The 24865-nt window shown below is 36.3% G+C and overlaps 1 protein-coding gene across 1 annotated transcript in view; it reads left to right on the top strand.

Moving 5' to 3' along the window:
• Positions 1-324: 324 nt before the first annotated feature.
• The window catches only part of FAT1 (FAT atypical cadherin 1), a gene marked incomplete at both ends in the record, with an annotated part of 98028 nt that continues 73487 nt past the window's right edge, over positions 325-24865 (top strand). Inside the window, one exon of the mRNA XM_079534390.1 lies at positions 325-3592. Coding sequence (XP_079390516.1) covers positions 325-3592 — 3268 coding nt within the window. The remainder of the gene's footprint in view (positions 3593-24865) is intronic.

Raw genomic sequence — 24865 nt, 5'->3', positions numbered from 1 at the left:
ATGAACTAGAGGACTGGAGTGAAAGTTCATCACAAAGTGTTTCAGATGGAGTTAACTGTGTGTTTTCCTTGCATCATTATAATAATTCCTAAACTTGGTCTTGGGGGTTCTTGAGATTTTGGGGTCATTTTAATTTACCTGCTTTACTATAACTAAGTCATGTTGAAACATTCTGCAAAAAAGGGTATAGCCTAGATACCTATATGGTAGTTTTCTTCAAAGTGTGAGTTCGAAACTAAGTGTAAAAGTTATCTAAATAATATTTGAACATCTGTAAGTCTTAATGCTTCTTTCTCTTGTTTCAGGTTTTTTGTAATTGCTGCCATGGGAAGATACTTGACTATGATCTTGCTGCTGATGCTGCTGGTGCAGCATATTGAAAACTGTGAAGGAAGTCAAATACCACATCATGTTTCACCAATGCAATTTACACAAGCGCAGTATAATGCAACTGTGTATGAGAATTCTGCAGCTAAAACTTACGTTGGACATCCAGTGAAAATGGGCATTTATATTGTGAATCCATTATGGGACTTAAGGTACAAAATTATTTCTGGTGACAATGAGAACTTGTTCAAAGCTGAAGAATATGTTCTTGGAAACTTTTGTTTTTTGAGAATACGGACCAAGGGAGGAAACACAGCTATCCTTAACAGAGAGGTAAAAGACCATTATATGCTGACTGTTAAAGCAGTTGAAAAAAATACAAATGCTGAAACGCGCACGAAGGTCAGGGTACAGGTACTGGATACAAATGACTTGCGGCCTTTGTTTTCTCCAACATCTTACAGCGTTTCTTTGCCTGAAAACACAGCGATAAGGACCAGCATCGCAAGAGTCAGTGCGACAGATGCAGATATAGGAACAAATGGGGAGTTCTACTATAGCTTTAAAGAAAGAACAGATATGTTTGCTATACATCCTACTAGTGGTGTGGTAGTTCTAACTGGCAGGCTTGACTACTTGGACACTAAGCTTTATGAGATGGAAATTCTTGCTGTGGACCGTGGACTGAAGCTGTATGGTAGCAGCGGCATCAGCAGTATGGCAAAACTAACTGTTTATGTAGAGCAAGCAAATGAATATGCCCCTGTTATTACAGCTGTTACGTTGACTCCATCAGAATCAGACAAAGATCCAACTTATGCAATTGTAACTGTGGAGGACAATGATCAAGGTTCAAATGGAGAAATAGCATCATTGAATATTGTTGCAGGTGATCCACTTCAGCAGTTCAGAACAGTGAGATCTGTGCCAGGAGGTAAAGAATATAGAGTCAAAGCTGTTGGTCATATTGACTGGGAGAGCCACCCTTTTGGATACAACCTTACCCTTCAAGCTAAAGATAAAGGAAATCCTCCACAGTTTTCATCTGTAAAAGTTGTTCATGTGATGTCGCCACAATTTAAGTCTGGTCCTGCCAGATTTGAAAAAGAGATATATAGAGCTGAAATAAGTGAATTTGCCCCTCCAAACACGCCTGTTATAATGGTGAAAGCTCTGCCTAGTTACCCACATTTAAAATATATATTTAAAAATACACCTGGCAAAGTAAAATTCAATTTAAACACTCATACTGGTCTTATTACCACTTCAGAACCCATAAAAGCGCAGTACTCCTCCCATTTTGAACTTGAGGTTATGACAAGTGACAGAAGAGCTGCTGCAAAAGTATTAATTAAGGTACTAGGCATGAACAGCAATCCTCCTGAATTTACTCAGACAGCCTATAAGGCATCGTTTGATGAGAATGTGCCAATAGGTACGAGTGTCATGAAAGTGAGTGCAAAAGATCCTGATGAAGGGGAGAATGGTTATGTGACCTACAGTATTGCAAACCTAAACCCTTTGCCATTTGTGATTAACCATTTCAGTGGGATTATTAGTACCTCAGAAGACTTGGATTATGAATTGATGCCAAGGGTTTACAATTTAAGGATTCGAGCTTCTGATTGGGGTATACCGTATCGTCGAGAAGTTGAAGTTCCTGTGACTATTATCTTAAATAATCTGAATGACAATATACCCCTGTTTGAGAAAATTAATTGTGAGGGAACAATTCCCAGGGATCTTAGTGTTGGAGAACAAATAACAACTGTATCTGCCATTGATGCTGATGAGCTCCAGTTGGTAAGATACCAAATTGAATCTGGAAATGAGCTGGATTTATTTAGTCTAAATCCAAATTCTGGTGTACTTTCACTCAAACAGTCACTAACAGATGGCCCAGGTGCTAAAATGTCTTTTCACAGTTTGAAAATTACAGCTACAGATGGAGAAAACTTTGCAAAACCATTGTATATCAATATCACTGTAGCTACTGGTCGCAAACTGGTCAACTTGCAATGTGAAGAAACTGGTGTTGCTAAAATGCTTGCAGAGAAGCTCTTACAAGCAAATAAATTGCACAGTCGTGGAGAAGTTGAGGATGTTTTCTTTGACACTCACTCCTTGAATATGCATACACCTCAGTTTAGAAGTACTCTTCCCAGCAGCATTGAGGTAAGAGAGGATCAACCTGTGGGCTCCAGCATAATACTTCTGAATGCTACTGATCTGGATACTGGCTTCAATGGAAAGTTAGTATATGTTATCTCTGGAGGTAATGAAGACAGCAGTTTCATCGTTGATATGGAAAGTGGAATGCTGAGAATTTTGTCTCCGCTTGACCGAGAAGTAAAAGACAAATACAATCTGAATATTACTGTCTATGATCTTGGAATACCACAGAAGTCTGCCTGGCACCTTCTAGATATAAGAATTTTGGATGCTAATGATAACCCCCCGGAGTTTCTACAAGACAGCTATTTTGTGGAAGTGAGTGAAAACAAAGAGCTGAACAGTGAAATTATTCAAATTGAAGCTACTGATAAGGATTTAGGGGCTAATGGAGAAGTGAAATATTCTCTTCTTACAGATACTGACAAGTTTGCTATTAATGCTGTGACAGGAGTTGTGAAAGTTGTCGGGCTTCTGGATCATGAAGAACAACATGTCTATTTCTTGAAAATAGAGGCTAGAGACCAACCTACCGAAGAACCTCAGTTATTTTCAACAGTTATTTTGAAAGTCTCTATAGATGATGTTAATGATAATCCTCCTAAGTTTATTCCTTCAAATTATCATGTAAAAATTCGAGAAGATCTTCCTGAAGGAACAATTATTACATGGTTAGAAGCCTATGATCCTGATTTAGGCCAGTCAAGTCAAGTACGATACAGTCTTTTGGACAGTGGGGATGGCACTTTTGATGTTGATAAACTAAGTGGAGCAATACGTATTGTACAAAGACTGGATTATGAAAAGAAACAACTTTATAATTTGACTGTACGGGCCAAGGACAAAGGAAAACCCATTTCATTATCTTCTACATGTTACGTTGAAGTTGAGGTAGTTGATGTGAATGAGAACTTGCACCCTCCACGGTTCTCTGTATTTGCAGATAAAGGCTTTGTAAAAGAAGATGCCCCTATTGGCTCCTCGGTAATGACTGTATCTGCTTATGATGAAGATGAGGGACGAGATGGGGAGATAAGATATTCCATCAGAGATGGATCTGGTATGGGAGTTTTTCGAATAGATGAAGAAAAAGGTAAGGTGGCTTCCTGTTGTTTTTATATTCTAAGTAAAATAGTATGCCAGCAAAGAGATAGCAATCTGATAAAGCAGACAACCTGCATTGTCATTGTTGAGAGAGATGTTGTTGGGAGAAAGAAGAAAAAGACACTAATAACATATACTGTTCCATCTATTGTTTTGGTGAAATTGCATGTACATATTTGATAAGTAGTTTTCCTTTAGTATCCTTGTTTTGATCCAGCTTGTTTACAGCTATTCTTAGGTCTTAAAATCAGATACAGAATGGAGGTTTCCTTCATGCAAGTAGAGTTGGACAGTGTGGGACATATAAAGTTGAGGGAGTAAAGTGCTCTGTACCTAAGGAATTAATCCTGACATTCTTATGCTTTGCAATCCTTAACTACGCCTCTGTTACTTCATTTAGTAGTGGTATGCATGTGTGATACTTCCATGCCTGCAGGTTTTTATAAATATATCTTATAGTTTTTATGAGTGCCCATTTGTATTAGTAATCACTACTTCATGGAAAGGCTCCTGTCAAAGAAAGCTGCTTTTAAAAAGCTTATGTAAGTCAAGCAGATTGAACTGTTGACTTATCTCATTAATGATGGATAAATTGAGAAGCAACTGTCAGAATTACTCCATTGTCATGTGTTCAGAGAAAAATATAATTATGGCTGAAATAGAAGTGTAGTGCTTTTAATATTTTGCTTGCACATCTCTGTAGCTACTTGTTCTTTTATGTCTGATAAAGATAAAGCTCTGATACTGTGCTACTATCTCGTGGGGTATGCGTGTGAATAGGAGTTGCTTTTTTTTGCTTTTATCTTAGGGAACAAATTCTTCCTAAGATGCTTGAGTGGGGAAGAATGTGGTTTTGTGTTTGCTGGGCATGTTTTTCTTTATATTTTGAACTAAATCAAGGAACTGATGATGGAATGTAGAGCATCTAAAAGCTTGACAATGTAGCTTAAAATCTGTCTCAAGTTAGTGGGCTTTTTAATCTTTTTCCTGAGGAATCATCAGCATTTTTACAGAAGACAGTCTTAATGGAATCTTTGTCGTGCTCTTCAAAATGATCTGATTTTGATACAGGGAGCAGGTTGATATTTAGGCAAGAAAGCACATTAAAGAATGTGTGAAAGAGGAAATCTGCAAGTGACTTGGTGATTTTTTCAGCTTGCTAAGGGGCTTTTCTGACTTTACCCTTGAGTTTCCCTCTGTCTTTGAGAGCATCACACTACTCTTTCCTTCACAGTTTGATAAACTGGATTTTGGAAGCTGTTTGATGTTAGAAACATCACATAGTTCTAGGCATAGTGTTTTAGCTGGCTTTCAGGTTATTATTTCCATGTTATTATGTGGTGTTTGGTTTGTTGTTTTTTGTTTTTGTTTTTTAAACTATTCTACGTTTCATAAGATCCAAACTGTATTAGTGGTTGATATTTTTATCATTTATTCTAAAATTTTCCAGAGAGTGCTTAGTGTAACTTTGGCACTATTTTTTGAATACTTTTTTTTTATTTTTTTTTTTCTTTGAGTCTTACCTTTGTCTTACATCAGGTAATTTTCATAGGTTGGTTGTCTGCAGTTCTCTCCCGGGTCTCAGAAGTAAATCTCTTACAGGGGACCCTAATGTCATAGTCTTAAACTGAGGAACTGCTTTGTTTAGCTTGTGTAATTCTTTAAATCTCTAATGCTTATCAAGAAGACACAAAAAAAAAAATGCATTAAGAATGAATTTGGTAGTAGATTGTATTTTAACTGTAATATTTTTTTGGCTCATGATAGGGGAAAGCAGATGTCAAGATGATTGCAACAGTTTCTGTACCACCTTCCCTATCTTACTTTGTTACAATGTAAGAAATAGGGTGCATGCATGTAGGTCACCTAAAAGGAAGTATTTTACTTATGTAGTATAATAAAGTCACAGACCACATTTCCTCAGGAAGTTATAGCTACTAAAAGTATGAGTAAAGTAAACAAATTGTTTTAATGAGTTTAATTTGAGGTTCAGCCTTATGCTATCTCCAGCTTATATATTGTTAACTGTAAGCCAAGTGAGTAAAGAGGGAGATCATAACTCATTACTTGGCCTCTTCTTTCATCCCTCTTGTAAGTATCAGCAGATAGTTACTTCTAGAGAGTCGAAGGTAACCTTACAGAAGTTCTCAGCTGGACATAAGCATTAGACCATCTATGATTATGATTCTAAATTATAGAATGTTTCTTGTTTTCACTGCCACTTTAGAGCTGAGAAGGATGGACAATCTGTTCTGTTTTGCTGCATACATCATCTTAGATGGGTTGATGAGTCAAATTCTTGCTGAGATTATGAAAATGAAACTGCTGGTTCTCACCATAGTCAGTGAAGGGTTAACAAACACTGTCTTCATCTCCAGAGACAAAGTGGGAGATCATAGAGAGAGAGTGTGTTGAGACATGTTGCTCACATTCAGTCGTGATGCTAGAACTGAAGTTAAGTGTAACGGCTGATAGATTAAATCAGACAATTCAGTTTCACAACAAATGAGCGAATCCTAGAAATAGAATAGAAATAGATTTTGGGGGTTGGACTCGATGATCTCTGGAGGTCCCTTCAACCCCTACAATTCTGTGATTCTGTGATTATGTGAAGCAACTGCTGGGGGAAAACCTGCAGCAGAAACTATAAATTTATGTAACTGGGGGAGCCAGCAGACTGGGAATATAAGTGCCCTAGGACAGTGCAGTGTTTGTAGGCAATGGGAAGCCTGTTGTAGGCAATCCTGAAGCCTGTTGCTGAGAAACAAAGGAAGTTTCAAACTGAATTCCCCTCTATCCCATTGTGTTTAACCAGCTGTATACTGGAGCAGTCAGACTTGAACTCTTGTGCTTCAATGTATGAGGTGTTACACATAGATTCTATTCAGATTTTTCTGATGATGATTTAACTGAATTAATAAACCATGGCTACTAGTTTTGCAAACATTTTTATTGGAAATTTCCCACTAGGTCAAGTGGCAAGGCTACCTATCAGCAAATGTCTTCTGAACTTCTGCAGATGTGGATGTTTTTCCAGAGCATAACCTAGATCCAGAATGGTGTATGGCAGTCTGAAATTTATGCATGTTAAACCTATTACTGATGTTTTGCCATGTAATTAAGTTACTTGTAATCAGGAATCTTAATGTTCAGTGAAGAGTGAGGTACTGTATGTGTTATAACAATAACAAAGTTTCAAATGATGAAAGTAATTTGCAGACTGAGAAAGGCACAATATCATACTTGAGCAAGGATCTGTTCAACTTGGTATACCATCTCCAAAGCTCTGAGAACAAGAGCACAACAGACAAATAATATGTCTAATAGTTTCCCTAACTGATCATTTTCTGTTTGTGGAGTACTTGTTTTAGATAGGGTTTGTAAGTATTCAGTAGTGTTTTCTTTAGAGTTTTCTTTCTTTGTCTTTGCTTGAAACCACGTAATCTCAAGTGTAGCCTTACTACCATATTGAGAAAATATGATTTTTTTGGATAAAGATTGTTAAAGGAACAAGTAGAAAATATGAAGGGGGACATACAGAGGAAAATTCATTTTACTGCACTCCAGTCTCCATTTGCATAAAACACTATCAATAAAGCTTAATGAGTGGGAGACAATATTTTTAATATTACCAGAACCATTTCCAACAGGAAAGACAGTAATTCTTATAGAGAATGAATTGGATTTTAACTACATAGAACAAAGTACTGAATTATGCTCTTAAAAGGTAGAGCGTTGCTAACAATAAGTATGTTAGCATTTCTTTGTAGTGTTCTCAAAATTGCTTCAATGAGAGTGCAGAGTATAATTTACACTTGTACATAAGGGGCAGTTTCATATTCTGCGTCTTTGGTGTTCATTGGCCTTTGAGCATTTTTAATCATCCCACCACTCACTGGTCTTGAGTTTTAATAATAAAGACAGGCATTACCAAATACTGAGCACCATGATCATCAGTGGGGCTGAAAACTTAGGCACCTGTTGCATATGTAATAAATCAGCAGTATCATTTGAAACAGAAGCCAGATGGCCTACATCTGGTGTAACTACTGTTGCACCTTTAAACCAGGGTGGCTGCACCCAGCTCATCTGTTGATAATGGTCTGCTCTGGTGCTCTTACGAAGGGTGGCAGTTGGTACAGGCAAAACTCAGTTCAGCAATATTCTAGTGTGTCTGGGAATGTTTTCTGGTTGTTTTTTTTTTTGTACTGATACAGCTGTAAACCTTTTGATTGTAGAAGAGGCGTTTTTAATAAAAACTGAGACCAGTATGATTTTGATTTTAAGTCAGTTGTAGTTGAGCAGCCTTACAAATATGGGACTTTCCTCACATTTTTTAAGTTAATAGTTTGTGTTGAAGTTTCACCTAACATGTACTCCAGTTTTTCCATTCATTTGTGTACATCATAAATATCACATAAATATGTACAAAAACTTAATTTCACTCAAGTTAACTTGAAGTAAAGAAACAGAAACTAAATTTTCCTTAATTTCCATTTTTCTACTGTATTTATTACAACCATGCTGCTGTCAGAGTCATACAGTGACTGTTCTGTTTGTTTGGAATCGTTGCAGATCTATTAGATAGTTTATAAGTCCATGAACACTATTAACAGCAAAAGTATTGAGCAAATCTTTTTCTAAGAAAACTGTGAAACAGGAGATTAAAAACTGTGATTGATGAGGTGATGTTCATAATCAGGAGAGAATATTCCTAGTGGGCTTGATATGGTGGACTGTGAGAAGGTGCTTTAAAATTTAGTCTGCTTATATTTGGCAATGACATTTCCTGCTTAGCTTCTGTCCATAGATATAGTCTAATTGGCACACAGCTTTTGACATTGTAATTCCTTATGTGAATATTTTGACTAGATCAAAATGACAAGTAAATGGGGAAAAGACTTTCTCCTAAGAGGGATTTCACATAGTGTTTTCTCTTTGCAAGTTCAGTGGTTCTTTGCACTCTTTGAAGAGATAGACACCTTGTAATTCAGCTATTTCTAAATACTAAATGGTTGCAGGTTTTTTGCACAAGAAATTCTTGCTCTAGCTGGTTGAGATGCTGATGTTAGTGAAGCTCCAAGTGCAAACTAATTTCCCAAGTATCTATTTAGCTTCTCAAAAGTTTTACACCTCACACCAAATTCTGCGCTTCCGGGTTACGCTGTTTGCTGAACTTCTGTTAAGTGATTTGCCCTTACAGCTAAATTCTTTCAGTAACTGAGCTATAAATGTACTAGAGTCAGAATTTTTAAGGTTATTCCAATGCAGTTTGTTCAAAATAGACAAAACCTTCTAGAATTATTACTAGATTCTATAGATTCTAACTTAGAATTAAGTTCTTAGGCCTATGGTGTTGATCTGGAAGGCTATTTCTTATATAAGAGGCTGTGTCAGCACTTCAGTTAGCCATTTAGATCTAAAAGGTGACTAATATATGTGCACTAGAGATTTGGGTGAAATTCGAGATGAGAGTAAGAGACGTTTCTCATAATTGAAGGCCTTATGCAGGATATTCCTTGGATTCTGGAATTGCTTGATCAGTCAGTGGCCACGTTGGCATTTGGAATTCAGTTAAAGTAAATTAAAGTGAAATTTTTTGAATTTGTGATAATGTCTTTTATGTATTAATGGGATTAAAGAGTATGGATTTTTTTTTTCCTTGAAAAATGTTGTCATTGTTATTAAAAACAAGCACACAGAACTGTCCTTGTTGTGGAAACAGTAAGCAGCTTAGGTAAGAGATGCAGAAAAACATTCTCTTGGCTTTCCATGCAAGAGGCATTTACTAAATAATTTTAAAGAATATTATAGAAAGGAGTGGGAGGGGCAAGCAGAGATTAATTTGATAGATGTTTCATCTAGAAAGATTTTTCTGCACAGTTATCTGTTTTTTCTAGTATTACATTTATTTTGTACTTTAACTGGGCCTTTCCTCTCTTTGATATTGAATTGTTAAAGAATAGCAGCATAAGAACAGGTTGAGTTTGTATAACTGAGATGATATATTTTCATTTCAGCTCTTCCTCTGGCAGTCTTGCCTTTGCAGGAGAGCCCTTGAATTCCTCCAGAAGAAACATTTTGTTGTGGCAGTAAATAATGAAGCCAATTATATTACCAAGCCCATCCTATCTTTTATTTGGCGATAGTCAGGCGTGCAGTAAATGGAACAGAGCTGAAACCCTAGCTCAGTCTGCACAGTGAAAGAGACAATTGCATCTGTTTTGTGTAGGACATTTAAATCGAGGAGGCATATTTATGGTGGCTGATTATAGATATCTTAAAAATAGCCTACACTGTTTTAGAAAGGGATATTATTTTCTTCTTTCTAGGTAATGATACCTGTTGGTTTGAATGTGCTGAGTATCATCTTGAAAATAACAGTGAAGATTACACAGTGGAAGATCTGTGTGACTTCACTCTGTTATTATGGCACTTCGCTTTGGTGGCCTAGAGCCAAACTTGGGCCATTCTTCAAGAAACAAATTGTTATGTTAAAAAAAAGGCAAAAAACCCACATCCCCCCCAGAATTTGTATACTTCAGCTGTGCCTAGATTGAGTAATAATTTGAGTTCAAAAACATTTGTTTAAAATTTCATGCGACTAAAATATATTTTCCACCCATTTGTTACGGTTTTAATAATAAGGCATTTGGCACAAATAGCTGTAACCGCAGCTTACTAAGAATAACTGTTGTCTTTAAATACTTTTTAGTGATAAGGAAAACTGGAAAACTTAAAACTTTTTTTTTTTTTTTTTTCTTTTTAAGAAGTGTAGAACCAGCTAAATACAATTTGTGTCTGTTTGAATAACTGAAATTTAGATTTGGAAACCTGCTGTCAACTAGAGTGAGGACTAATCCAAAGTCCTCTGATAACCAAAAAGCAATCCAGAAAGCTTTTCCCTAAGATAACTATGGGTGTGTGTTGTATTGCTTTATTGCTGGAACCAGCAGCCTGGCTGCCTGGCGCCTCCGTTTAGTCATGTCCATGTTCTGAAGGAATTGTCTGGATAACCTGTAATCAGGGCTACATTTTGCAGCTTTGCACTACTGTACATAAGGTCTAATTGTGTTCATTCAGGCTAAGGTCTGGCAGTGAAGTTGCTACTGGGTTAATTTGTGGGATGATTCTCATACATTTAAGCTTCTGATCAGATGAGTCAGATGTGTTAGAGCTAAGCAGGGCGTTTGAAGCTAATGTTGAGTTTCAGTTAAGCAGAGATTAAGAAGGCCTGGGTTTGTTGCAGGATCACAAACTTCTATCTGTCCTGGAGCTAGCTGATAACCTCTCTTTTTTTCAGCCTTTGAAGGAAATTATGATTTGCATTTGTAACAGTGTTAAATCACTAAGTGCTATTTGGTTGTTAATGTTGCTTTTTAGAATGTGTCTTGGGAAGAATCTGAGTTTCACACAAACATATTCATGGTGTTTTGCTGTGGCTGGGGGATCTTTCAAAGCAGTTTGGAAGTTTTCTTAGATATCCTGCTGAGCAAAACATTACCTCAGAGTGACCAAACAGAGATTCCATACAATCCCTACCTCTTCTTCTCCCACTGAAAGTGAAGGATTGTTTTGTTGTGAAAGGTGCTGAGTGGGCTACAATTTGGTTTGATGAAAGCAGAGCTGCCTAAGGGCTGCCTTTCTGTAGGAGATGAGCCCAGGCTGAGACACATGTGGTCTTAGAGATTACCTTATAAACAGCAATCAGTTCAGACAGCAGAGTACATATTAAGGGCCTATTAACTTGTTTAGGCTTCTCTTTGACTTGAAAAGCACTTGTGAGAGAGGAATAATAGAAGTGTGGGGTTGCCAAAAGCTATCGAAGGTGCATCTTGCCATATCGCTGTTGGTACATCTGTTGAGTTGGGGATTTATTTCCTACTAAGCATCTGCTTAGCTTTTGAAGTACATATTAAAGTCAAAAGTGAGGAGCTTGAAAATGATTACATAATGTTTATTCTTTTCTTTGAAGATTTTAAACTTTCATCATACAGCATTTGGACGTATTTAACAAAGGACAAACCTACATGAGTACTTGGCAAACTTCCACAACTTATAACATGCAGTAGTTGCAGCTTTAGATCTTGGGTCTAAAAATACTTTTGGCCTTGCTGCAGCTATAGTTTGTGGGTCCATTTTACAATCTATGTATAATTCTTGTTGCATCTGTGACTTGATTGCTTTAGTCATCTGAAATGTGACCAAGAAGGAATCTCTATGGTACTCTATGGTACTCAACAAAAATAAAAGACAAAAATAAAACCTCTAGCTTTCCAGTGTCATCAAGGAGTGAATTTTGGAAAAAGAATCTAGCAACAGACTGTAAGAGGTAATTTTCCTATTCAGAAAGCTGGCTTCCCCAAACTCTGTTTTATTCATATTTCTAATAGCTGCTTCTATTTAACTGCAATTTACTTGTGAGCCAGGATAAATTGATACATTCACATTTCTTGTAAAGAGCTGACTGCCAAGCTGGTAGATGCAAGTGGTCTTGACCTACCTACCAGTAGTAACACTGTTTGAGCTCTTTCTGCTTAGAGTTGTATATCTGTGCAGAGTTGTCATTGAGGCATCACTGATATTAGAAGTGCATATACTTTTTAGAATAATCTTCACTGACAAGGATTGGTTCAAAAACCTGCACATACAGTAAACCAAGCTTTTGGGTACTTACACAGTAGGCTATTTTTATTTTTCTAATGTTAAAAGCCTGTAACCACTTCTATACACAAAGCAAATAAAGAAGTCCTGGGACTATTTATTTGTCCGTGTTTGTGTAGAAATTCTTACAGAATTTAAAGATTAGAGGATTTTACATTTTGAGAATTTTTATATAATGAAGTGTAGGTAACAAAACCTTCTGATTTTAGTGTAATGGTAAGTGTGCCTGAATGTTACAGATTTGCTGCAATTGTATGGGTGAAGAAATGAAGAATTTGTAACCTAAGTGCTAAAAACGAATACAGGCTTCATGTGTTGCCTGTAGTTCTACTGGTATTTATGCACAGAGGGGGTTCTTGGTAGCTCAACTTGAAAGACTTGCAGTATTAAGAAGCTTATGATGGAATGTATGAATGGAGTTATGTATGTGAATTTTTACACTAATTCTTTTACATTAATAATAATCTCCTCAATTTCCCCAAAGCTACAAAGGTGATGTGAGTAGCTTTCTCAGTGGGAATATATCTCCATTCTACAAATTTTGCTTTTCCCCCCAGATCCTTTGCGTGTTAGATTTGCCATGACAGGGTATATCCTGTCTCTATGAAAATTAGAGATTGCTGTCTAATGATAAGGGCTTAATCTGCAACGAATCAGACATGTGGAAACTTCTGTCTATGGAATTTTCTGTTTGATCTGAGAGGAATGCCCTTGCTGTGCCCTTCCTGTAATGAAAGCAAGGTAGAGTGAATCAAAGTGATTCTAGATAAGATTGGAATGTGTTCATTGGTTATGCATCTATTATATTTGGTGTTACAATTCTGGCTATATGTATTTTTCTGCTTCAGAGATTAACAGCATAGTTCTTACTTTTAAATATGCCTTTTTTGTTCTGTTTTATTAAATAACTTTTTTAATTGATTTAATAAGTTTTTCAATTGATACAATTGCTGAGCAAATTACTCAGCTTTGAACCTGGGAAGTGTCACAAAGACAGATACTGTTAACAAAATATTGAACATCCTGTGATTACACAACAGGTTCATTGTTACTGTAAATAATGTCACCTTGTTCACTAAATCCTCTGTCTTAAAGATGGGGTTTTTTTTGTGTATGTGTAGCACTGTGAAGAACGGCTAACAGTTTCTCCCCCAGTCCTTTTTACTCAAACAGTTAATGATTAACAAATGTCCAGCTGCCTGTGCAAGGAATGTTAATTACTTTGGGTGGGGAGAAGAGGTGACTGCCTTTGCATAAGGAAGTCTGATACCATAGTTCACTTTAAAGGTAGCTTAAGGGAGTATTATAGTACCAATTTCAACAGATTAGTCAGAAATGTAACTCTCTTCAATATGTACTTCCACACCTATGCTACTAGCTAGTACAGGTAATATTTTTGATTGCTTGGGTTTGTGGAGAACACCTTAAAGTAAAAAGCGTCTAAAAAAGGATTGCTTTTACATATGGGGAAAATATGACTCTGAGGGGAAAAAAATATGAATCTAATCAATTCATAGCTCTCCCTAGGTCATAACACTTTCATTTAGCTTTCCAAAGGGAAACTTGTGTTAAGTGAGAACAGAAGCCTGGGGATTAAGAACTGTGCTTGCAAATATTAAAAAAAAATCATAGAATGAGCATTTCTCAATTACCCTTCTTGCTTGCTTGAAAAATACTTGCAATGAATTCTGATGTTTTGGACTTACCTTTATCTGTCCCAAAGGTGGTAACAGAAGAAAGACCTAGTGAGTCGGCATGGAAGAATGTTTTCTTCAAAATAATGTGAAAACAAAGAAAAATACAGGTGCTACTGTGTTAGTGAAAGATGAGCTGTGAGGTTGTTGTTGACTCAAGTCACAAGTCAATTTTGATGTGCACAGTTTAATAATAAGAGAATGATGATGGAGTGAGAACAAGATCACTCCAAATTTAATCCACATAACCTGCACTAAATATTGACCTAGTATGTGATGATGAGCAAATGGAGTTAGAAACGTATGTCTGTAAGTCCAAGGATGATTAAAGATACCTTTGAAATTTTTTTGCTCACTCTAATTAAGCACAAGAATTGCTAGCATTTTTTGTGAACTGTCTTGCACAAAAATGAATATTTGGGAAAGTCACATGATACAACTCTACTTCTAGTTTCTGCAAATTCTGTGAATTTCTTTAAGCGGAACATAATGTATTCTGTGTCTATGTGGTATATCAGATACATACAATATTGATGTTCTTTCCTTTACACTGTATGTTAGTGTAGAAAAAGTTGATCTAGTTTTTACTGTTTCTCTGTGGCAATTAATCTTGTTGTTTGACCAAGAATTACACATTTGCATTCACATCATTCATTCTCTTTGATGTTTTTACTAAAGGTCCAGAGTTATCTTCAATGAAAAATGTTTTAGTGGGGAGTAACTGATTTCCAGCAGAAATTCTAACAGAGTTGCTTTCTGGTCTGCTCACCTAAATCCTTGTAGGTTCTATTATTAAGCAATAAATATGGAGCAAATGAAACTTACCGATTATTATTTTTCTAGTAGTTAACATGCCTTAGCTTCTGGCATCTTCTGTAATTTTTCTTTCCTTCCAGATAATTTCAAATATAACTGTGCAGGCAGTTATCCATTATTTTATGTGAACAGGGAAAAAAACAACAAAAAACAACCACCAGGGAACTTGCAAATAACTAAGCTTGACATCTGAGGAGTCATTTCTAATTTTCTAGGTGCTTCTTTCCTTTTTAGATGTTAAATATTGATTCTTCAGTATACTTGTGATGATTTACTTAAATGTGGAGGATTTCTCATCTACTTGTTATGATACTCATCACTGAAGAAAATGAATTTTTCTTTTAAATATCTTCTAATTTCTTCATCTTCATGATTTGCCTATCCTGAAGTTTATATTTGTGCGTAAACAATGCTTCTTGTTTATTTTGATTCATGTGCAAAGGCAAATAATGTAAAATTTGTGCAACAAGTACTTATTGGACTCTCCTCTGGATATGTGAGTAGAAATAAATAATTATTTAATTTAAAAAAATTGTATAAATAAATGGATGATTTGAAGGTTAACAAAATGGTGTGTCTCAAAACAAGGACAGATGTCTTTTGATGTCACTGAATCCTGGATACTTTGATTTCATGACTTCATTGATTTCCTTTGTTCTCTTCACTCCCATACCCACAGGTACACCAGCTCCTCGTACAGACAGATCTGCTTGGGAACAGCGTTTCTGTTGGCAGTTATTAAATGCTGTTGTGTATATAGCTACCTGGTGCAATAACATGAACTGCAGTAGCAACCTGGCTTGCAGTTTTTCACAGCATGCGGCTTGCCTTTTCATATGTATCAGTGTCCTTTCTTGCTCAGACCTGCTTGGGGAACTGTCAATGTTCACCAGCAGTTTCCGCACCTGAAAATAGGCTGGAGACTGAAAGCTTGAAGCAAAATTGCAGTAGTCCGGCATGAATTAATGTAGTTAACATGCATGTGCTAAACTACCAGTTTTGCTGTGAAGCAAAATGACCAGTGTTGCCGTGAAGCACAGCTGTAATTGCTTCTTGCTACACAATGGGACTGCTCTGTCAAGCTTGTTGGGCTTTCAAAATGACTTTTATGGAAGTAATATGAGGTAGGCTGTAATTGTTCAAGCTGCAACCAAGAAAGGAAGCTGAGAAAAATGCTCAGTATGTAGGAAAAAGATTCTTGGGATATCTGGAACAATCTTCTTTATTTAGGGCAGTCATTAAACTTTGAGATTTACAGACAAAAAGTGAATATACTTATTTCAGGACTGTCCAGGTATTTTAACAGTTTGCAGAGGTCTAAACAACTCCATCCTTCTGGTTCAACAAATTAGTTTCTATACAATTAAACACATCGCTCTGGTGTGTAATTGCCTTCCCTGTGTGTCTCATTATTTTTTTTTTGTAGCCTCTTCTTCTGCCTAAGGGGGACCCAGGTTAATCTGTCAACTCCAGTTAGTCTTGAAATTCCTGAGGCCATTTGCAGAGGAATTTCCCCTTCAGAGGCTCCCCACTTCCCAGTTAAATTTATTGGAGTAGTAATATAACTACTCACAATGTCAACAATTCCTTAGAACTAGGAAAGCTGACGGTTAAGATTTACTGAGTGAAGCTGCAGTTCTTACATATCTGCTTATTCATTTATATGTGTGTGTACATGTACAAATTCTTATAAACATACCAACTTAAATATCTTCTGCATTTCTTCTATGTTTGCAAGTACACACTCAAAAAAATTTGAATAAGTTCTTTACTGCTCTGACTAAACAAATTCCAGGCCTGTTGTACAACCCTTCTGTTATTTCTTAATTTCAGACAACTTCTATCATAGTTTTACAATTGCATGACCAAGAATTAAAAGAGTAGGATTTAAAGTGAATAGTGTAGCTACTATTATTCCAAAAATGTTTTGCTTGAACGTAGTTACACAGTCATCAAATTGAAACAATTCTATTTCTTGGGACACAAAAGCCAATTGTCTAGCTGGAGGAAAGAGTCCTGAGTAAGAGATAACTGGACCTGTTTTACATCAGATTTCTGCAAACTTTGTTCATCCAGCAGAGTGAGATGATGCTTTTGTGGGTACTGAAAACAGTGTTTGGCACAGAATCTGCTGGCAGTTTGTTCTGTTTTCACTAATGCTCCATAAACCTGTTGTAATTCTGATGTAGCTTCCATAGTGGAGTCATGTTTTTCAACGTTTTCCTTCAAACGTTAATAACAAAGCTTGTTTTCAAGCTTGCTTTCTTTTCAAAGAACTATAGTTTTTATGTGGTTGTATTACAGTAATTTTTCCAGTTGTCAGAGAAGTTAACATTTAATCCCCTAATGCTGGGGCAGAGAGTGGTATGTACCTCTACACTGAGTTTCAGCAACATGGAACTTTCCTCTTATAACAATTACAGTGCCTGTTCGAAACATACAAATAGTCTAGCTGAAAGAAATAAGCTGGAGCTATTAAAATAACCGTAAGTGAGGCTGACAATAGGCGCTGTCTGCCATTGTCCCAAAAGAGTTTCTGAACTGGAAGTAATCAGTTGAGTTCTAAGGCAATCCCATCAGGGATCTTCTAATTGCGGAAATTCCCCCTCACCACCCCATGACTTCCTGAAAGTTCAATATTAGCGTATTATTACTCTTAGCCCAGTGTACGTAGTATCAAATCATAATTTCTGTTCATAATCTTTTACATAGGTAACTTTAAGAACATGTTTTTAGAACTTTTTCTCTCCTTTATAACCAGACTAAGTACTGTTTTCAGTTCATTTGGCTTGTTTTTGCACAAATGTACTGAGAGCTATGTGGCAGGAATTGCAAGCCAAAATGTTACAAGGTCTAATTATTTATAACTCTTTCTTTTGGACCCTAATTTGTTCTGGTTTGCCAGCTTTACTGGGATGTGCAAAATCTGTGTTCTTAATGGTATAAAATACATTCTGTGTTTGCTGCAGAGCTTTAACTATGCATATCTTTTCTCCTAGCTCTTTGTACTATCTTTAGGTGCTTGGTTAACTGATAGCTGCTCTTAGCTATTGGTCATTCTGTATTTCTATTTTCAAATATCTGTATCTATCTTGTTTGTAAGCTGCATGTGGTGAAAATCAGCTGTGACCCTTTTTCTCCCCTTAACACAATTCAAATTACTGCCATCTGTTCAGAGTTCAGAAGTGATGCATAAACTGTTCTGTCCTTTAAGTTTTATGTCAAGTCCTGGGTTTGACCATATGCTAGGCTTGTCTGGATGCCAAGTTTTTGTCCTAGAAATTTTTTTTTTTTTTTTTTTTTTTTTTTGTATGAATGCATTGGTAATTTCTATGCGTTTGCAAAGGTGAGTCTGCCAACTTTGACATGACACTAATAATGTTTGAGTGTCCCAAAAGGTAGTCTCTGTTGTTGCATTAGTGTCATATGCAGAAACGGTTTTATTTTTAATGCAGTAGGTTACATCGTGCAATTTGGGATTTTTGGAAGCTTGTACTCATATCAGAATTACTTAAGTTAATTAGATTTGGTTATACTTTTTGTTACATGTAAGTTCAGTGGACTTAAATTTGAGATGCAAACCAGTTCAGAATTCTGAAATCATAACTTTCATGATTTTGTGAAAAAAACATAACATTTACTATGATTCAGGCTTACGTTCAATTTGGCTTTGTTCTGATAAAATCTCAGATCCGTTCTAGTGCTGATTATAATGCTTTCTGTATCATAAATTCTGCATACTTTGGAGACCTGTAAGATCTACTGAGATATTCTTTCCCTTTAACCTCTTTCAACTTGGAGTAACTGGTCCCTGGGAAGAGAGCAAGCATTGGTGGACATGACTTGCTTGACATTCTTGCAGCTCCACAGGGAAATGTCATCTACTAGTTAAAGAACTTGTGCAAATTCATTGCAGTTACATCAGCTTGCTAATACTGCTAGTGAGAACTTACTTGAAACTTCCTAAGCAGTGATTTATGATAGAAAATGAGCCATTTGTCCTTGGAACAGTAACAGAGTTGCTTTCCATTTAACACTGCTGTCTAAGCATGATTTTTTCAGCTGCTAATATACAAGACACAACATGAAATGAAAAGAGCTTTCTTTTCCAAAGAACTATAAATATGGAAATTTCATTCAGTTTTCTGGGTCTGCCTTTATAAAAAGTGACAAAAGGCTTGTGATTCCAGCATATTAATTTTAGCTTATTTTTAGTCGTTTTATTCCCTAGCGATTCCTGGAAGAGATTTTTTTCAGATGGTTCTCTGAAGCAAAAATTGTAAGCTTTGTTTTGTCATTATTTGTCTTCAGTAACTATAAAGAACTAGTAGTTATAAAAAAAGAAAAAACATGGTTTTAAAAAATGGAGTAAGACCACTGTATGGAAACTTACTAGAAGTAAACATGTAAAATATGGAGATGTAACCAGCTGTAAATACTAAAAAAAGTAATTATGGTGATGATAGTTGCTAGTGGATATTACTTAAGGACTTTCAGGGTGCACATGAAAACCTTAACTCTGTAGCCTGCAAACATAACTTTTTGTGAAATTTTTCAAGGTTTGTTGGTTGGGAACATTGGCTTTTTTGTTGTTTTTTGTTTGTTTGTTTCTTTAAATTACTGTTATTATTGCTGTTCAGAGAACATTGAAGTAGGGCTAACCAAGGTACTTATGAAAGGTAACATCATAATGTTACTTAGAAGAGAAATCAGAATGTAACTTGAGGTTCAGATTTACTCAGGCAAAATAAAAGAATCTCTGAGTTGTTGAAAAGAAATAATGAAGCTATTTCAAACTAAATAGAGATTTTAACAATGAATATTCATATTCCTCAGGTATATTTGCAAACAAGTAATTTGAATTCTTCATGAGTTATGCAAGATGCAATATTGAAGGCTTGTTGCTAGGTTACAGTCTTGCTGTGTGCTTAATTAGATGCTCTTGGAGAAGAGAGAAGAGCAGTGAACACTTCTCTCTCGTCTCTCGTTCATGTGTGAGTCAAAGCCAAGCAGTAGCTGCTCACCCTTTCTCCTTTTTCTTAGAGCTGCAACCAAGGACGATTTGTATTCTGAAACAATACAGTGTAGCTTGTAGTGCGATTCAGATGCAAGAAGTGTGATGTGTGAAGCGTTTGCATTGTCAGTAATAAGTTTTAAATTGCTCTGAAGTTCAAGAGTAAATCATTTTTCTCTCAGTGGCTGTTGCACTTCTGTAGAAGCATAAACAAGTAATGCTTCCTGATCTAAGTGTGTGTGTGTGAAGCAGGTAAGAAGGGCTAGCACTTTTCCAGCACTGTTTATTTATCAAAATAGTTCTCCTAAAAGAGAGAGATTGTGTATCATTTTTAAAAGTTCACTCTGCCAGCCGCAGGTCTTTAGTATTTCACGACTCAGAGTGCAGAGCCTCTCCTGGCATGCTGCCGTGTTTATACAGTGGACGAGCTGACATTTCACTTCTGCAAAAGGAATCTCATTCCATTCCTTCTAAAGAAGGAGATTGTTTCAAGTTCACAGGATGGAGATTTTGGTCTTTTCAACTGACATTTTAAGTGCTGACTAGTTCCTTGTCTCTTGTGACAGGGCATATGTGAAATCTTTAGTGCTTCAAGGCAGTTGATTTATTTAGTACAAAGACCAATGTTTTATAGTCTTGTCTTTGTTTGTTTTGGTTTTGTTAAATCATTATTATTTGTCTGATCAAATAATATTAAATTTTATTGGCGTTGGATGCTGTTTTAGAAGAGCTGTAGTAGTGGGGCTCAGTTGTTCCTCACAAACTGGTGCTTGGTAGAGGCCTGAGTTACAGCAGCCACAGAGAAAGTACAGGGTTTTTTACTTGGGAATTCAGAGTGTTCCCTATTTCAAAACTTTTTTCTTTGCAGAGTGGCAGAATGCCCTGTGGTGCATGGTGCTGCTTGGCAGTATATATGCCTATACTTGGCTACTTCTTTATGGTGTTTCCCAGTGTTGGACTGTAGTGATGGCCAGAGGTTATCTGGTCCATCAGGAATATAGATAAACTGACGGGAGGACTTTTGAAAAATTGTTTTAAAAGTGGAAAGAATCTGAGGTATGTCACTGGTCATAATTAGTGCTAGAATCACAATGTATACCAGGTACTACAGACTGGTATAATTAGTATGCTCCAGTCTTCTGTGAGTGTGTGCTGTAGCTGTTAAGGCTTGTGGATTTTTTTTTTTTTTTTTCGTACCCCCCCAAATAACTGTGAAGGAGTTAAGGAAGGAGGGAGAGAACATATGTATTATACAGTATTATACTTGCCAGTTGTCCTGCTTTGACTATGCCTCTAGAAGTTACTCAAGGGGAAATGGAGGACAAAAGAGTATGGATGTTTCTCTTTGAGTCCTCTAGGGACTGCTGGGAAGCAAATAAGCACTGTGTCATCTATACCAGATGCTGTTCCTTTTTTTTTTTTTTTTTCTTTTTTCTTAATATTATTTCTATCAGATCTGCTACAACCTTTGAATTTATACAGTCTGATGTGATGTATTTCATTGTTTTAAAGCAACTCTGCAAAGTTTCACAGAAGTTAAAGCAGAAACTTGACTAGAAAACCTGTGGACTTCTGGAGGATGGGATTCTTTGGACTTTTGTCTGCATAAAAATTGATTTCATAAATACCAGTAACTTTCTGGAAAATATGTGCAGCCTATACAAATGCAGGAGAGATTCAGGTGGTAAGCAGCAGTATGTGCTAAGCTGTTTATCACCCCTCATTCTGTTTTTAATTGAAAAGATCATATAGACCTTACTGCTAACTTCTATTCCAGTGATTTATAGTTTGGTCAGACCTCAAGACAAAGTTACAGACTGTTGATGTGTACACAGGCTGCTGCCACTGAGGGACAGTATGCCTGTGGTTGCAACAATATGTATCTGCTTATTTGTGAGTCTTTAGCCTGTATTGGTCATTCATTGATGGTCATATTTGATCAAAACCTGTGTTTTAACTTTTGTTAAATTATTTTTCTTTTTACCCTGGAGATGTCTTTTAAAGCAGCTGAAGAAGCTTTTTTATTTGCCCAGCTTATTAGAATTCAGATTAGCTAAGTTTGTAATCAGATTTCAAGAACCGTGTTCCAGGCCAGGGATTTCTCTTAGTTTGTTTTAGCTGTCATTCCCAGGGCAAATTCGACTAAACTGCGTTTTCATGCTTTGCTGAGAAATGATTGCAGGTTTTGATTTCCATTATAGAATCATTAATATTGTTAATGAGAGTTCTCATGGATAAGCACACTTAAGGAGGATCATCCCTTGGAATTGGGGGTATTACAGTTTGAGTGTTTGTTAATTAGATAGAATTGGCTTATGCAAGACTATCAGATTTGAGATGGATTTATATGTTTATTTTTGTTTTAAGAGTGACTTTGGTTGTAGTGATTTGGGCTATGGGATTAAAATTGGAAGTAGTGTTAGTTTCTGGCAAGGTTGGATTTAATGTTCCAGTCTTAGCCCAATAGCCATGTTCTTAAACCAGCCTCTTGCTCCCTACTGACTTCTGTCTTGCTTGTATTATATTGTATTTGTTCAGGACTTTCACCTTCTTTTAATGAAATCAATAGAAAAACCCTATTGTATCAAATGGTAAGAATAGCTAGTCTAAAATTTTAGACATATGAAGATTGTGAAGTCAGCTCTGATGTTCTCTTATAGATGATTGAGAAACATTTCATCAGAGCTCTTTTGTTCTCCCCTCTGGTGGTTAATGACTGATGAATAAAAATATTTTTATCTAAGCACCTGAAAAGCTTAAAGATTGCATATCTAACCAAGTGAAAATATTTTTGGAATACTCATTTCATCATATTTTATGACCAATAATATTTACAGGTCTTCGGGATTGCCACGTATGTTGAAGGTTCTCTAGTGGTGCTCTGTGGGAGATTTATCTACTTGTCTTGCTACATAAAAAGCAAATGGTTTGTAAAAGTTGGAATTACCAATTTGCCTCAGTGTAGAGAACGGGAAATTTGCTGACTAAAGATTTCTTCTTTGAATGGGAGAAGAGTTAGAGAAAGAACCTCCAACATACTGAATACATAATAAAAATACTTAAGCTGTATTCCCTAAATGTGCTTTGTGCCACTGGAAGAAAAAAGTGAAAATACTTCTTAGAAGCCAAATCATGCTGCTGAAATTGATGATGCTGATTAGCATCTTGCTGATACCTAAAGGCTCTGGCTGAGTGCAAGATTAAAACAAATGAACTCTTTCTTGGATTGATTTATTAGTTTTTTGATGTTTGAGTTCCCATCAGTTTCCTGTTCTCTGTCTTGAGAACCACTAGAGCTACAAGCCAGTGACTTCGTGAATTCTATCAGTATTGGCTTTCATAGCTTCATGCTGTAAAAGCATGAAAAAATATAAAAATAGGCTGCTGTAAGTTAAAGCTTGCAAAAGGACTAAGTTGGTAGACGAGTAATACTTTAAGAACTAGTTCTCGACCTGTGAGTGGGTGGAAGTATCATCATCATAGTGAAAAGAAAAAAAATAGTCGTCTTTGTTCTTATTTTTTTAAAAGGTACACTACTGAAGTTTACATACATTTGTATTCATTGTTGTTGCGTAGAAGTCAAAGATGAAGCTGCAAGTGTTCCCATAGGCAAAATCAGGAACGATTTAGTGTTAAACTTGCTGAAGCAGGAATGACTTCAGTTGAAGTAATGAGAAAAGGATGGTGTTTTGTAATGGCTGATGTAAGGTCAGCTTGTACGTTAGTTAGAGGGGTAAGGAAAATCCACGTTCGTGCTTTCTGGCAAAAGTGCTGCTGCAAGACCTCAAGAAATTCAGGTTTTGGTACTCACTGACTGCCCCCCACCCTGTACAACCTCTGCTCGGGTTTGTGCACTGGCTCAGTACCCTGCTCCATTTTGTTGCTGGGCAGCAGCAAAATGAAGAGAGCTGAGTCACTGTTAGTGCACTCATCCCATCCCTGTCTGCTCTGGGAGCTGTGAGTAATGTGGGAGAAATATATGTGGGGGAACTCCATCACTCCTCAGCAGGTGAGCACAGAGGGGAAACTCTTTGACGTGGCTTTTATACTGGAGGAATGTTATCTTGAGTCTTCATTCATAATATTGTCATAATAATCCCCTTACTATGCGTAATGTCAAATAAATTTTCTAGCTTGCATACACAGCTGTCCAGTATATCCGTTTTAAACTGTAAGTGGGATGAATGATGATGATTATTATTATTACTTTTTTTTTTTTTTTTTTTTTTTTTTTTTAAAGTAGTCTTCATTTGTAGGAAAAGTTTGTTCAGGAATTAATCTGTTAATAAGCATTAAATGTAAACAGTTACATAGGCATCTTTTGTATGTCTGAATGGTCATAAAATGTTTTGCCTAGTTTTTTTCTTGTAGATTGGGATTATAGTGAGCAGAGCATACAGAAAAAAAAAAATTGTTCATCTAATAGTTGTATTTGTTGAGTGAGAAACATGATAAAAATGGGAGAGTAATTTTAGTGGAAAACATTTCATGTTGTTTCTATTCATGCAGGGAGTATGGGTGGCCCTGTAGAAAATGGGAAATGTTTGAGTATTAGAGCTCCCCTATTGGATAAACATCTGTATAATATGATTTATTCAGTGATCTGGTGGTCAGACAGATAAAAGGCCTTTCATTGGACATTTCTGCAAAAGTCAGTATAAAATACACAGCAATAACAGCAGACATGCAAGTCTAATGTGAAATGAGAAGTGAAGTGATAAATAAAGCTGGCCATGTTTGCTCTGTTGTACGGCACTGCCTTTTCATCCCCATGATGTTTTTACAAATTTCTTCTTGAAATACTTGTTTTGGTGTTGTACTCTTTATTTTTCTTCCCCTTTGCCCTTTTTGGGTATGCACACTTGAGATGTGACAATTCGCAAAGGCAAAATTGGTTGGATTTGCTTATTTATTTATTTATTTATTTGACTTGAGGTAGGCTCAGATAACTAAGATAGTAGAAACTGCCAGTTGGGAAGATTGCAGGAGTACTCCAATACCACGAGTGTCTCCCTTTCTGTTTCTTTAAAATCAGACAAAGCTATCTTAAAATGAATCTGCCACTTCTGATGTA

This window comes from Tetrao urogallus, assembly GCF_951394365.1.
Source record: "Tetrao urogallus genome assembly, chromosome: 4".
Lineage (NCBI taxonomy): Eukaryota > Metazoa > Chordata > Aves > Galliformes > Phasianidae > Tetrao > Tetrao urogallus.
This window is presented reverse-complemented; position numbering and strand designations above follow the sequence as displayed.